This window comes from Tiliqua scincoides, chromosome 3, assembly GCF_035046505.1.
Source record: "Tiliqua scincoides isolate rTilSci1 chromosome 3, rTilSci1.hap2, whole genome shotgun sequence".
NCBI lineage: Eukaryota > Metazoa > Chordata > Lepidosauria > Squamata > Scincidae > Tiliqua > Tiliqua scincoides.
The window spans coordinates 134,736,859-134,753,357 of record NC_089823.1 but is presented as its reverse complement, the minus strand read 5'-3'; the positions used below and the strand labels follow the sequence as shown (position 1 = coordinate 134,753,357).

The following is a 16,499-nucleotide window of genomic DNA, read 5'->3' as shown; positions in this document are numbered from 1 at the left end:
CATGGTTCTCCTGCAGTGGCTGCCAACCTTTTTCACTTGCATATCCCTTGTCAGCCCATTTCCATAAATTGTACCCTTCATATTAGCAAAATGTTTGTAATAATACAAGCCCCCATCTCCTCTATATGAAAGCCCAGACTTCATGTATTTATCACAGTTTTCTCTTTTAATCTGTTTGAAGAACAGAAGACTCTGCCTTTGCACTGTTTTGCACCAGAAGTGTGCTGAGAAATTCAGGGTGATTGATCACTTTCCATATTATGTTTCAGCTTTTTCACTGTGCAGGTTTTCAATCACTGGTTCACAGATGAATTGATGACCAAAAACTAGCTATTGGTGGGGCTTTCAGAGCCAACTAGCTACCTCCCTTCCTGCGTTGCTGGTCCTTGCAAGGCATTCCTGTCTTGCAAGGCATTCTGGAGCATGACCTGCCTTTTTCTACCATGATTCCATTCTTTTTCAAGTACGCTTAAAGGTCCTGTTGAGTGTCCCTGGGAGTACATGAATACCAGGTTGGGAACCACTGTTTTACTGGGATGTTGTTCACAGTGCACTTACTCTGATAGTGCTTACAAGAAGGTGATGAAAACCAGAATTTAAAAAGAATAAAAATGTATCTTATGATCTTTTACTATGTTTTTAATAAATTAGAGACTACAGTTTTTAGGTAACAATTAGTGGTGGGTTATTTTTCAGGATCTGGTCTCAAGTAAAATTAGACAAAACTATAGTCAGACACCCCCCTAAGTTTAACCCCTGACGTATCCGAGGGTCATAGAAAATTCCATGATTGTTGGCTCAAAACCTGCCCTCATCTGTAGGATCGACTTGTAGACAAGTATCTGCAGTATGTTTGGTTATTTAGTAAAACTATAACATTTAAACTATAATAATTATATCAATCTTTTCTTTCCCCTGGGGAGGGGAAAAATAATAATTCAAGGGCGGTAAGATTATTACTGCTCAGCAAGTGTAATGTATGCTGTATTCACTGGGAAATTACAATCCCCACCATAAATTCCTCAGAGGAAGGCCTCATGAAAATGTATCATTCTTTTTGCTTAATGACAGCCAGGACAGATATCTGCTTCTTCCACAGAGAAGCCCTTCTTCCAATGGCTTAATAGGGGAAAGTAAAATCTGCTCCACCCAGTTTAGGCAAAAGGATTAGTTGAGTTCCTGTGTACTTAGGGACCTCTCTTTACTCTCTTAGCTCTCTGGATCTGCGTTTCAAAGTCTCCGCCACTGTCCTCTTCACTTGTTAACTGCTGCTTCACCAACATTGTATACTCTTCAGACTCTTCCGTCAGGCTGAACTCAACAATCTAATTGACACATCACTTTACAAGACCACTTCACATATATTCCGAGACCACTTTAACAACCACACAAAAGCAAGTTGGTGCAACAACTTTTAAAACACAATCAGCCTAGGATTCCAAATCTCAACAATACTGTTGCTCCTTTTTAAAAGTATGGCAAACCAGTTACACCTGCAGCCTTGCAACTTACACTGCAAACACACGAGAGAGGCAATCAGCATCCCTCATCCCTTTTCTGAACTTGAATGGAAAGCTTTGCCCATGCATTCCAATGACAGTTATTCTAGTTAGAATTTGACTTGACTGTAAATTAGCAGCTGGCTAAAGGTCTAAGTTTAGTTCTACAGAATGGGAAGCAAAATTTGTTTTTTTTTTGTTCATACATACCACTGAAATTATAGCAACTTTGTTCTGAAAAAGCTCAAGGCACTGAAAGAGACACATAATAGCCTGAAAAAGTTCTGTTCAGGGAATACCATGCAGAAAACTTTTGCTTGTGGCAACAAATTACACATAAATACATGAACACAGTCACACCAGTCAAGGCAACCAGAGCTTTCTTTCCCGCCAAACTCCTCAACCAATATATTAGATTGTAGCTGGCATTCTACCATGGCCAAATACAGGGGGCCTCCGTATCCACAGATCCCGTATTCGCGGATTCACTTATTCATGAATCAGTTCCACACATGCCCCCTCCACCCACAGCCTCTGTCAGGCTCAGACCAAGCCTTTCTGTTTAGAAAAGTGTTTTATAAGGAATTAAAAATGTCACTTCTAAAAGCATCACCTGAAACATCGTTTCTCTGTGAAACCAGAAACATGTTTTCACAGCCTCTGTTGGGCTCAGAGGACCTTCGGATGGCAAGGGGAGCTAAGCTCCCCTCAACTCCAGATGAGAGGGTAGGCATATGCCCACATCTGCAGTTTCACTTAACCAAGGGGGTTCCAGAACAGAACCCCCATGGACACAAGGGCATGCCTGCATATAAAAATGTAGATTCTTCAGGAATCTACCACCTGCCTAAAGATACAGAAAGCCTGAAAAATACCATAGAAAGGAGCTGGCAAATAGGGCACAGGTTAATCTAACAAGAAGTTAGATTCAAAACTAGATGTTGAGACACTATCAAGTTCACACCTAGAAAGCCAGTAGCAGCAGAACATAGTAACATTTGACTCAATATCTGAACTAACATAGTATGAATTGCTCCTGGCACATTTTCTGTCTCCCTTCCAGCATGAAAGATTATACTGTCATGAGTTACTTAGCGATGTTCCAACCAGCAACAGCCCACACACGTGATGGCTGCTGCTGGTCCCTGTTCAGCCTCCCCTCAACCTCCAATGCCGAGGGCAGCCATGCTCCCCTCACCTTCGGAGGCTTTTATGAGCCTTATGGAGGCAGCGCACAAATGTGCGCTGACTCTGCAAGGCTGGGACTAGCCATTTTGGCTGAAAACACATGACTTTCAGTTTCCCAGGAAACCATAAGTTGTGTCTTTTCACCCAAAACGGGCATTCTGAGCCTCACAAATGCACACAAAACTGTATTAGAATAGTACTTAACATAATTAATATGGCCAGATATAGCAATCAAACTTTACTCTTGGTATTTATAGATGCTGAACAGGCATTTGACCAAGTGGGGAAATCTTCTGTTCAAAGTTTTAAAAGCTTCAGATACAGGCTAGGAATTTATCAAATGTATGAAAATCATTTACAGATCCTCAGCTAACAGAATGATTACAAATTGAGCCTTTAATCTTTACAGAGAAAGACGACAACATTGCCCTCTTTCTCAACTGATCTTCACAATGGTTATTGAACCATTTACAATTGCTATTAGAGAACACCACCACATGAACAGGATGTTGGTATTTACTAATGAGTTTAAAGCAGTGGTTCCCAAATGGATGGGTTGTGACCCACCAGCGAAACTGGAAGTAGGGCATTGCCCCTTAAGGGAAGTGGCCCTGCTCCAATTTTAGCAACAGTGCTGCAAAGATTACAGCACTGCCATGGGGCTTGTTTCTTACCTTGGGGGCAGAGTTAGCCTCCCGTAGGGTCCTGAAGGCTTGCAGCCCCCTCTGATGTCCTCTGAGGCTTCTGTAAGCAATCCTTATCTCCGATCAGCAGCTACTTCCATTTTCACATGAAAAGTCTCAGAGGACATCAGATGGGGCTGTAAGCCTGCAGGAGGCCAGCTGTGCCCCCAAGGTAAGAAATGTCCCTTGATAGCAGCAGCACTGCAATGCAGTTGCTGCCCCTCTCCCCGCCTGCCTCTCCACTCACACCAATATTTACCTGGTTCCCAACTCCCCCGATGGGGTCTAGAAACCACTGGTTTAAAGTTTCACTAGCTGACAATGTGACCAAACCCTCTAATTCACAGTCCATTCTTGGGGGAGATCCAACAGCTATGAATGAGTGCTTGAGCACAAAACAGACGAAGTTAAATCAGAACTCGGGGATGCAAATATCTCACCATATGAAAAAGATCAACATCTGATAGGAGCACAACTCATAAGAGAACCAAGAAGGAATCTGGATATAAGCTATCTTACTACTAAGCTTAGTAGTTTGAGGTAAGTTACATTTCACTAGCAAATTAACTGGAAAAAGAAGTACAACCATGGCAATGATTGAAAAAGACCACATTAGTTAAGATGTTCTAATTGCCCAAATTCATGTTTCTTTTCCAAAATTTACATTCACCCCTACTGATAAGTTGGTGGAATGAACAATAGACGTCCATCCTCCTTATTCACAAATAAGGGACCTGCAGATTTAACTCACTGTTCTGAAGCAGACCTAGCAAGGAGCTAAGCTAAAAGGAAGAACCATCCCTTAAGATTTTAACAACTAAAATTTTCCAAAGATTTCCTTGTGTGTCATCAGTATATTAATACACTGAAAAATACATCTGTAGACCATATTTAAATTATGAAAGATTTCATGTCCTCATTTTGTTAGAAAAAATTAACACCGACTAAGAGCTGAATTAAGTAGGTCAGTATAAAGCATTGACTGGCTTGATTTCAGAATTCTGAAAGTCATGTCTAGTAGACTAGATTCCAGAATGATACATTAGAACCAGGAATAAATTACTTTCCAATACACATAAACCCAATCTACAATGCTTGTCCTTCTTTAAAGAGCTTCCCAGACTAAGCACCAATGTTTCATACTGCCAGATTTTTCAGTACAATATCAGTGATGCCAAGAAGCAACTATTTATGACACTACATTCCTAAATTCTAGTTGCCTTCCAGACAAGCACTAGGCCATGCATAGTTTGACTACAGACCATCTTTCTTTTAATGATGGAAAAAGGGAACATGTCACAAGATTACAGTATTTCAAATTTCCAAACTTTGCTTTGGCTCCAATTAGTATAAGTCTTCAAGAATTTTAATTCCAATATATATACAGAAAACATTTCCTCAAAACTTAGATGTGCTACATACCTCTAAAAATTCTAAACATCAAATGAAACAAACAACTTAGTGTAAAAATAAACTAAACCAAATGCATAGAAAAAACATGCTAAGAAAGTTTTCTGGGACAGACAGACAAGTAGCAATCAAAACACTTACTTGGTCTTTCTCATGAGGCAGAAGACTGACAGGTGGGAGAGACATTGGAAGAGAACTGTATTTAGATGTTCCTTTGCCTTCCAGGCTACCATAGTTCACCCTATACTGAGGTCCTTCTTTCAATAATCTCCCATTATTGACAGCACGTTTGGCCCCCAGTCGTAACCTCTGCTGAAACACAGGGTTGTTGAAAATACTTGCAAGGTCATGTTGACTTCTCAAGTATTTTTCTATGTTCCTGAGGGAAGAGCCATTTGGTTCTTGAAGCCCTTCAATTCCTCTCCGCAAAAGTTTATTCCAATCCACATTCCGGAGCTCATTACAAGTTCCTCTATATCCTTTAGTGGGTTTAGGAAGCTCACCAGGTTTAACAGATGAAAAACGCCCAGGATTGTCTGGGTCCTTGTAGGAAGCAAGGCCTTTGTTGGTAACTTTGAGAACAGATCCATCTTGGACACTTAACTCCAGCTGTTCCGAAACAGTCTTCTTGTCTAATCCATGGGACGCACATACAGCATGACAAATTCTTTCTTCAGATGGCCTCTGCTTTTGCCTTTTAACTTTTTGTATAGCTTCAAGAATCCACTCCGTATAAAGTGGGTTGGCAAGTTTTACCATGGTTGACCAGTAATTTCTTGAGGACAAGGGTTACCCATAGGTTTACTTCCTAATCCTTTAGTGAGCCTTCCGAGAAGCATTCACCACAAAAAAAAAAAAAAAAAAGACTGCACTTCGTGTTCTGTAGCAGCAACTCAAGAATCCATCCTTTGGGTATAAGAAAGAACAGGTATGATTCAAAAGCGTTAAAAATCCCTCTTTAACCAAGATGGAAAGTTGAAATCACTCCATTATACCATGTAGAAGAAATATCTGCAATCTGATGGGCTTCTCTTTCTAGGTAGTACAAGCATCTCCAGATGTTCACAAAAGTCTGAAAGCATTAAAAAAAACCAGGTTATTCTTTTTATGCAGCCAAGTCAGTCTGTTCGTCTTGTAACAAGAATATAGACATTCATTAAATATTTTATTTAAAAAATTTCACCTCTACTGTTCATGTTTCACCAGTATATTAAAGATATTAACTAAAATTTGTGAAGAGACGCTGGCTAAGGAGAAAGAGAAGGTTATTAGCGTCCCACATGAGTGGAACTATACACAGAGGTGCCCAAACTCCAGCCTGGGGGCCACTTGTGGCCCTTGGTGACTCCCAATCTGGCCCACAGGGAGCCCCCAGTCTCCAATGAGCCTCTTGCCCTCTGGAGACTTGCTGGAGCCTGTGCTGGCCCAACACAACTGCTCTCTGTGTGAGGGCAACTATTCGACCTCTCCAGTGAGCTGTGAGACGAGGGCTCCCTCCACTACTTGCTGTTTCACGTCTGTGATGCAGCAGTGGCAGCAAAGGTAAAACCTTGAGCTACTGCAAGACCTTCACTCATTCATGTATTCCATCTCTAATCATTTATGTACATTTATTCAAATTTTAAATTTAAATTAACTTTTTTCCTGGCCCCCCCGGCCCAGTGTCAGAGAGATGATGTGGTCCTCCTGCCAAAATGTTTGGACACCCCTGGTCTATATATTGGGTGCTCATCTGCAGAGGGCAGTGCTGGTCACAGGGGGTGATCCTTCCCGCAATTTTGGGTTGGACAAGTGACATAATCAGCACAGTCCCCAGGCAAACCAGAGCAGAGGTGCCAAACTCATTTTACACATCAGGCTGAACAGCATTTATGGCGCCTGCGGAGGATCGGAAGTGACATCATTAAGCAGGTGATGATCAAAAATATGCACTTTTCCTCACTTAGGAACTCATTAGCTACAAATGATCCCAAAAATATGCAAATCTTGATCATATTTTTAAGATATGGGAGAGCCCAATTATCATGTGGGTCGCCCTTTCAACAGTGCCACTTCTGCCAAGGTGTCACTTCACAGCTTAGCAGCTGAGAGGTGCTCTGCAAAACAGTCAACAAAAACACCTCCACAGTACCGCTGAAAGGACGGCCCACTTGATAATTGGGCTCTCCCATATTGTGAAAATATGGTCAAGATTTGCATGATAATTGGGATCTCCCAGCGCCTCAGCAGTTTCTCCCTTTCTCTGGTCTGCTTCTTCCCATGTACTATTTCTCACTCTCTGAGTCCCCCTTCCATTTCTCCCTCCCAGAACCTCAGCAGAAGCAGCACTGCTGAAAGTGCTGAACTGAGAGATCCCAATTATCACACAGGCCACCCTTTCAGCAGTGACACCTCAGCAGAAGTGGAGCTGCTGAGTGGGTGCCCTGCATAATTATTGGGCTATTCCAGGACCACCCTTTCAGCAGTGCCATTTTTGCTGATGTGTCAACTTTGCAGTTCAGCAGCTAAGAGCCCTGATGGTGGTGCTGGGAGAGCCCTATTAACATGGGGGCTGGCTAAAGAGCTTCCATGGGCCGGCCTTATTTTTGACACCCCTGCTCTAGAGCACTCCTAACTCTCTCATGCAGAGGCATATTGAAGAGGATCATAGCACTAGCCAAGAAATTTAAAAGCTTCCTGAGTTTCTAATTCACAGTAAACCCTAAAAGCCTTCAAAGAATCCCAGGGTTGCCCATAACACGGAAAACCACAGATTTCCAAACAAGATTGCTCTCTTGTTCATTTTTTAAATTTTCTATTCACAAATAAAAGTAGTGAAAAAAGTTCTTCCAGAACTCTTATCATTTCAAAAACAGCAAGCTGCAGCGGAAACATATAGCTAAAACTCTGAAAGTGACTACAACTGCAAAGTCACATGTAAGTTTACTAAAGTTTATATATGTGAAACTAGTACACTAAGGGCACAATCCTAACCAACTTTCCAGCACCGGCATAGCTGTGCCAGTGGGCATTTGCTGCATCCTGCAGTTGGATGGCAGTCACGGAGGCCTCCTCAAGGTAAGGCAATGCTTATTCCCTTACCTCAGACTTGCATTGCCCTTACCTTGGTGCTGTAAAGTTGGTTAGGATTGTGCCCTAAAACACTTTCACTGCTGCCAATAAATTCTTCAATGCACAGTGCAAGATCTGTGCCATGCAGCTAGAATACCGATTCAGCTTTATGAAGCAACATGATAGAGCCTGTAAGGTCTAGGAATTTTTACTGGTCTGTCACTATAGTAAGGCATACCATGCCTGTGGGACTGAAATGAAATTAAGTCTATTTCCTACAAGTAGTGTAATGTTTTTTTAAAACTGTATTTTTTTTTTAAATTAATAACAGTTTGTTCCGTTGGCAGTACTGCAAAATATCTCTTTCCAAAGCCCTTGCAGTTAGCAAACACATGCAATTACAAATTACAAAGCATTTTCACTATCCTACCTGTCCTAAGGGAAAGAATTATACCTAGCTTTCTAAGACCTGTAAAAAAAAATTAGGTAGAATTCTAGCGGTATCACAAGAAACTTTCAAGTTCACCACAAAGTTAAAACTGACCATCATATTTACCAAAAGGAAACCTCAAACATGGAATGACTCTTTCCCAGATAAACCCTTGTAAGGTTTCAACTGAGGGCTGGGTCACATACTCCAGTACCACCATCCACTACACTTGACTGGCAGCTGAATATATGCAGTGGGTGACTATGCAGAAGCCACATTATCTTTATGTATCAAGGTTTTTATTATCTGACAAACATTTGCCAAGAACATTACTGTACATGGAGTTTTCTAGCAAATTATACATTGCTATTTTCATGACAACTGGTATGCATGTACATACAACTAAAATCACAGGAGTGGTTAAGAAATCAAAGCTTCTAGGGGCTTATGTGAGCTCAATGTTTAGCTGATTCACACAGTACATAATTGTTTCATTTTTTCAAGAACTGACATTTGGCCACTACCAACTATGACACAGGCCAACACACATTTTGCTTCCTTAAACGTTACCAATTCCTGGGCATATTTGGGGTGCTGATTCCAAAAATGGCATCCGTTTTGCCCTATCACGTCTAGTTTTGGAGATATAGTATAGCCTCATTAGTGAATGGTTCAAGCAGCTTCCTCATGAGGGAGCCTACACCATGGCTTCCTCATGAGAAAGCTGCTTGAACCATTCACTAATGAGGCTATACATTATATTGCCAAAACTAGACATGATAGGGCAAAACGGGTGCCATTTTTGGAATCAGTACCCCAAATTCATATCAAACCACCATAAAGTTTGGGAAAAACTTTTCTGACCCTCAATTTTGTAGGCCTGTGTGATCAAAGTCTTATAGCACAAGTCATTCCCCAGAATTCAGTTATACAGCAACTCCCTAATTTTTCAGTGAAGATGAAAATGCATTCTGTGCCTATTCAAGAACAACTTTATCTAATCTTACTTCACGTTTTCCCAGACTTGAGATCTGATATTCACAAGAGATGTCATGGTTAAGCTCTGACACAAACCCTGGTCTAATGTACTTACTATAAGATCTTGTTTTTGGAAGCAGCACCTAGCAACTTGCAGGAAGAATGCTCTGAAGTCAAGCATTTATTTTGAGTTACCGGTATATACCCAGACTTCTAGATGGCCTACCATCTGATCACCAACTACAAGAAAGAAGTTCCTCCATGAAACCTGGCAGGAAGATTTACTAAAAGTTGGTTATTTTTACATGCAGGAAGGCAAGTTAGTAAGAGTATCAGTGAGTTAAGGAACCTCTACAGACTTATTTGCAAACTATAAATCCAATGGGAGGATTTATATCCAATGCAGCAATGTGCCATCATTGAAATCAACTTCTGCAAAAAGAGCTACGCTACTCTGCCTTGTGTAAACAAAAGGAACAAAAGAAACTCTGCCAACAATGCACAGCTGCAATAAAGGTCTGGATGCCATGAAAACTACGAAGCCCTTTATACAGACCATCATCTCAGCTTGCTGAATTAATTGAAGTAAATATTGGTTATATGGATGATCTCATGGGAGCTGCATTCATTCATCTACATTGAGGGTCCCCAAACTACAGCCCAGGGGCCACATCCAGCCCACCACAAGTTTTGATGTGGCCCACAGCAACATTGTGCTAATTACAAAAAAAACCCAAGTAAAACCCAAGACCTCTTGACTAAGGTATGCAACTTGTCCCTCAAAACGGCCATGGTGCCAGAAGATTGGAGGATAGCAAATGTCACGCCTATTTTTAAAAAGGGAAAGAGGGGGGACCCGGGAAACTATAGGCCGGTCAGCCTAACATCCATACCGGGTAAGATGGTGGAATGCCTCATCAAAGACAGGATCTCAAAACACATAGACGAACAGGCCTTGCTGAGGGAGAGTCAGCATGGCTTCTGTAAGGGTAAGTCTTGCCTCACCAACCTTATAGAATTCTTTGAAAAGGTCAACAGGCATGTGGATGCGGGAGAACCCATGGACATTATATATCTGGACTTTCAGAAGGCGTTTGACACGGTCCCTCACCAAAGGCTACTGAAAAAACTCCACAGTCAGGGAATTAGAGGACAGGTCCTCTCGTGGATTGAGAACTGGTTGGAGGCCAGGAAGCAGAGAGTGGGTGTCAATGGGCAATTTTCACAATGGAGAGAGGTGAAAAGTGGTGTGCCCCAAGGATCTCTCCTGGGACCGGTGCTTTTCAACCTCTTCATAAATGACCTGGAGACAGGGTTGAGCAGTGAAGTGGCTAAGTTTGCAGACGACACCAAACTTTTCCGAGCGGTGAAGACCAGAAGTGATTGTGAGGAGCTCCAGAAGGAACTCTCCAGACTGGCAGAATGGGCAGCAAAATGGCAGATGCGCTTCAATGTCAGTAAGTGTAAAGTCATGCACATTGGGGCAAAAAATCAAAACTTTAGATATAGGCTGATGGGTTCTGAGCTGTCTGTGACAGATCAGGAGAGAGATCTTGGGGTGGTGATGGACAGGTCGATGAAAGTATAGACCCAATGTGCGGCGGCAGTGAAGAAGGCCAATTCTATGCTTGGGATCATTAGAAAGGGTATTGAGAACAAAACGGCTAATATTATAATGCTGTTGTACAAATCTATGGTAAGGCCACACCTGGAGTATTGTGTCCAGTTCTGGTCGCCGCATCTCAAAAAAGACATAGTGGAAATGGAAAAGGTGCAAAAGAGAGCGACTAAGATGATTACGGGGCTGGGGCACCTTCCTTATGAGGAAAGGCTACGGCGTTTGGGCCTCTTCAGCCTAGAAAAGAGACGCCTGAGGGGGGACATGATTGAGACATACAAAATTAAGCAGGGGATGGACAGAGTGGATAGGGAGGTGCTCTTTACACTCTCACATAATACCAGAACCAGGGGACATCCACTAAAATTGAGTGTTGGGCGGGTTAGGACAGACAAAAGAAAATATTTCTTTACTCAGCGTGTGGTCGGTCTGTGGAACTCCTTGCCACAGGATGTGGTGATGGCGTCTAGCCTAGACGCCTTTAAAAGGGGATTGGACAAGTTTCTGGAGGAAAAATCCATTATGGGGTACAAGCCATGATGTGTATGCGCAACCTCCTGATTTTAGAAATGGGTTATGTCAGAATGCCAGATGCAAGGGAGGGCACCAGGATGAGGTCTCTTGTTATCTGGTGTGCTCCCTGGGGCATTTGGTGGGCCGCTGTGAGATACAGGAAGCTGGACTAGATGGGCCTATGGCCTGATCCAGTGGGGCTGTTCTTATGTTCTTATGTTTAAAACTTAATCGTTTAAATTGCATTCATTCATTTATAAAGTGATTTTTTTCCAACTGCAAAAATGTGTAAAATGTACAAGGTGGCCCTCATACTGAAAAGTTTGGAGACTCCCAATCTACATTAACACAAAAAAAGAAATTGCTGTAAACTAACCAATACAGGAACTTTTGCATTCTGCTGGTGACTTGTGAAGCACATAACTTCAATTAGGCCCTCCCTACCTATTCAGGTACATGGCAGAGGCATCAGCCGAACAGATGTTTATTGCAGCACCTGCATCAGCACTGGACTGTACCAGATATGGGGGGAACACTGCATTAGCTACATCCTATGCATCTCTCACTGATTCCATTGCTTCAGAATCTTAAATACTTTGTACATGCATTCTCTCTCAATAGAGAGAGAGAGAGATCCAGACAGCTGCTGGTAAAACACCCTCAAAAAACACAGTCAGCATTTTTCTTCCATTATACAGTATATTGTACATTATTTAACTAACAAGTGGATAAACCTGTTCCTGTAAACATTTTCAACAAATACTGGGGTGAGGAAGGGCTGGAAAAGATAGATGACATCTTAACTACTCCAGTTTCAAGAAATGGAGGATGGAGACACAGTGTTGGATCCCAGTTAGCAAAAAGGAAAAGTTGATTTAGGTTACAATCCTACTTATTTAAGAGTAGATCCCAGCAACAGAGAAGAACAAGGAAGTAAACAGCAACTGGCTGCTCCAGCAACAGGCTTGGTCTGTTTTTACCAGCTTAAGAAGTTATTGTGAAAGGACTCAATGCATAAGAGATAATATCATCAAAGAAAAAAAAAACCAACCACTAAAGAGCAATCAAGTTTGCTTAGAAGAGATTATTTCTAGTTTGGGACATGTCTCATATCTTTTTGATAGTAGGGGAGGTAAGTTGTAGTCGTATAGTGGCACAATTTTTACTTATGCTTTTACTCGAAAACAGTCAAAAGCCCATTTGCTATATCCCAGTGATTCATGGTACTATAGTTTATCTAACATTTTAAAAAAGAAGGCATTTGAAGTGTGAAAGGAGAGCAGAAGAAAACAAACAACTGCAACATCAACACCCTTGCAAGCGGGTGGCTACATGCCAAATGAGGACTGAATCAGCATCATGAATTTGGCTGACGGTTTGCAGAGTCATTATACATGTTGAAATTTATCTACAGCCAACTTTAAAAATACAAATTTTTTTGCTAGAAACAGGGCCAAGCTCCTTCAAAAATTTCTTCAAGGTTACATTTACCTGGTCTACCTACTCTAGTCATTAAGGACTCGTGAGGCTCAGGATCTCTTTCCAACAGTAGGGGACTGTGGGCCAAGATTATAGAAACCCAGCAGTACCGGACAATCCAATATTTAAGAAAATGTTCAAATTTTCAGGAGTATCTATGCCTTTTATGCCCTGTGTGCAAATCGATCTAGCAATAGTTTTGGCTACATTTATCACTAATCAAAGAATCCATTTACCAAGCACCCAGCTAGGTTAAACTTATCCAACAGTTTGATAGACAGTTCAGAAGATGCAGTTAGTGCAGAATGTGGTGGCCCATGTCCTTGGAGGGCTCAGTAGTTCAACTCTATTGAACTGCAGCTCTTATGGCTACAGTAGCTGCCAGTTCACCTCCAGACATGCTTTAAGGTCCAGATGTTAACCTTTAAAGCCCTTCAAGACTTAGGACCAGGGTATTGGACCGCATCCTTTCATAGAGTCCAGCTTATCCCCCGAGATAATCTGAGGCTGCCCCCTTTCATGTGTGCCACCCTTGAGGGAGACTAGATGGGCAGCTACTAGATGCAGGGCATCTTCTATGGCAGTCCCACAATTCTGGGATCACCTCCCTAATAACCAGAAAGCTGTGTTCTCCCTTGATGTCTTTCAAGGGAGAGAGCACCAGGATGAGGTCTCTTGTTATCTGGTGTGCTCCCTGGGGCATTTGGTGGGCCGCTGTGAGATACAGGAAGCTGGACTAGATGGGCCTATGGCCTGATCCAGTGGGGCTGTTCTTATGTTCTTATGTTCTTTCAATGGGACTCAAACTACATTTATTTTGGTTGGCTTTTTCATAGTAGGTGGTGAGGGACTGGAGATCAGTTTTTTTTTGGGGGGGGGGGGTCTTATTTTTTACATTTTATTGCCATTTTTATGCTGTTGCCAAATGTAAATTTTAATTATTTTCCTGATGAATTTTATTTTGTCGCCTGTGATGTGATGCATTGATGCTGCTTTTATAGATTGGTTTTATTCACTTAACTTTTTTTGGCACTGTTATTCATTTGCTTTATATTGATATTTTTACATTATGTTATGATTTTATTGTTGGTTGACTTGGGCACCTCATTGTGGGGGGAAGTCAGGATATAAACATCTTAAATTGTGAGAGTATCATGTACATATGAGCTGTCAATTTTTGAAAAATGCAAACAAAAACCCCACATTCCTCCTCCTCGTCAGCATGTAAACAAAATTCTATAATCAAAACACACTTGTTAGATATTTCAGAATGCGTTGAGCAGCTCCAAGAAAAATCTTGATATTTTGGGTTGTACTCTAAGAAAGTTAATCCTAACTTAGTTCCATTTAAATCAATGGAATTTGTTTGTCATCAATTCAACAAGTTAGCCATGACTAACCTGTCCCATAAATTTCAATGAGTTACACTCAACTGAATAATTAAGGCCTAGTTCACACACTCCTCCTAGCCAGAAATACTAAACACACCACAGACAGTGAATAAAATAGTGAGAGGAGTAGATGAGATGGACATAGTCCAAATTCTCACAAATTCTTCTTCCTCAAGAAGGGGGAAGGGAAGAGACCATGCTTGTAACTATATATGTGTAATACAACACACATCATCCATTACTCGGGGAAGAGCCCCTTCAGCCCCCCACTCTAAGTACAAAATCTCTACAGCTAGGTGAGTGACAGAGAACAAATCACAAATCATCCCAAAAGGCTGGTTCACATATCCATATGTCACTTCTTGACTGTAGCATCAAGTGATTACTTCCAGGCAAGAGTGAGCAAATACACATCTAAAACCACAGATTTCCATGTCACTCAAATACAGGGGAGCCAGGGAGACCACTTGGAGACCACTGTCATAGAAGCAAAACATCCCAGATGTTTCCAATGGAAATTTACCCCATAAAAGGGACCATTACGTAACTTTCCAACACTTTGGTGAGGTGGGGCATGAAATATGTTAGCATGATCCTTAGTGCAAAGCTGACCTTGTGGATAACATGTCCACATATACATGCTCATCACCTGGATGCATGCAGTGTGAACCAGCCTGCACTCTCCATCATCACAGAATATTTCCATCACCTCATACAACACTTCCCAATCAAGTTCACTCACTCACACACTTGGCTGACCAAGTCAGTGACAGAGAAATCAAGGGACCTTCATGGGTGTCAACTGCCACCCATCCCTGTACCATAATCGAGATATATAAATAGTACAGCATATCACAGTGTGGCTCCTTGAGGGGATATTCCAGGTTCCTTCTCTAAACTTCACAGTTTTCATTTCTTTAAATCACTGGTACCCAATCTGTGGTCCATGAACCAGAGGTGGTCCCACAAAACCCTGAGAAGTGGTCCGCAAGGAATAAAAAGATCACACTCAGTCACTTCCAGCATCTCACTGAGCGAGCACTTCCCACCATGGACCACCAGAGAGGGTGGGGAGTGGACTGTCTACAGCTGCGGCCAGCCACAAAAGCAGCCACCCACAAATCATCTCTATAAGTACTAAATCTAATAAAACTCTAATAAATCATCACTAATTACAGTACTACAAATGTAATCGTATTTTTTTTTATTTGGGGGGTTGTGTGTGGTCCGCAATGATTCCGGTTTTTGCCTCAGGGGTCCATGGGCTCTTAAAAGTTGGAAACAACTGCTTTCAATGGTCCTTGACCCACTCCCCTTTTTGGTGGGGGGAGATATAGGCAAAAAAATACACATAGGGAAGATTTTAGTCAACTGCTCACTAACAACTAAGGGCCCAAATCCTATCCAACTTTCCAGTACCAATGCAGGTGCAATGGGACCCTGAGCTAAGAGAACAAACACTCCCTACCTTGAGGAACCCTCCATGACTGCCCTCCCACCACAGGATGCAGTTCACGCCCCATTGGCACGGTTGCACTGGAGCTGGAAAATTGGATAGGATTGGGCCCTTAGGCTACAATCCTACCCACACTTACCTGGGTGTGAGCCCCGTTGACTATAAAGGGACTTACTTCTGAGCAGACATGCATAGGATTGGGCTCTAAACCTACTTCCACCTTCCTTAGCCTTGAACTATGTTCAACCTCAAGGCACCCCGACAAGACACGAACAGGGTCAAGGCACACTGCTGGTTTTTTGGACCGCTGACAAGGCAGGTGGAGGAATCAAATCCCCCAATGGCTCTGCTAGTAAAGGACCCTCCCCCAAACTGCCGTGGCACGCCTGTGGGTCGACCATGGCACACTGACGTGCCACAGCACACCAGTTGCAAAGAGCTGCTTGAGCCGGTCAGTGACTGGCAAGGCAGCAGGATGAGTGGCAGGCACTTTTTAAGTCCTAAGTGGTTTTATAAAGGCTGGGGGCAAAGGAAGTTGAACCTCTGAGGCTGCCTCAGGCCCTCCCACAGACCTCTGGCTGCAGGGAGGTTGCCACCCTCAGCTCAGCTCAGCCAAGCCTAGCTCAGCCTAGCCTAGCCTACCTCCCCTCCCCAGTGGGTGGCACTCACCACCCGCCCCGGCTGCTGGGGGGAGGAGCCACGCCGGCGCCACCGCAGCTGCTCCCCCTGCTGGCGCCTCCGCCCACAGCACTGCAGCTGCTGCTGCTCCTGCCGCCGCTCTCGCCCTTTAAGTCGCCGCCATT

At 42.7% G+C, this 16,499-nt stretch overlaps 1 protein-coding gene across 4 annotated transcripts in view; it reads right to left on the bottom strand.

Moving 5' to 3' along the window:
• Positions 1-16,499, bottom strand: part of KAT6B (lysine acetyltransferase 6B) — a 119,694-nt gene that overhangs the window by 101,225 nt on the left and 1,970 nt on the right. For all 4 annotated transcript variants that reach the window (XM_066620299.1, XM_066620301.1, XM_066620302.1 and 1 more), the window contains exon 2: positions 4,922-5,852. In XM_066620299.1, coding sequence (XP_066476396.1) covers positions 4,922-5,539 — 618 coding nt within the window. In that variant the 5' untranslated portion in view covers positions 5,540-5,852. The remainder of the gene's footprint in view (positions 1-4,921; positions 5,853-16,499) is intronic.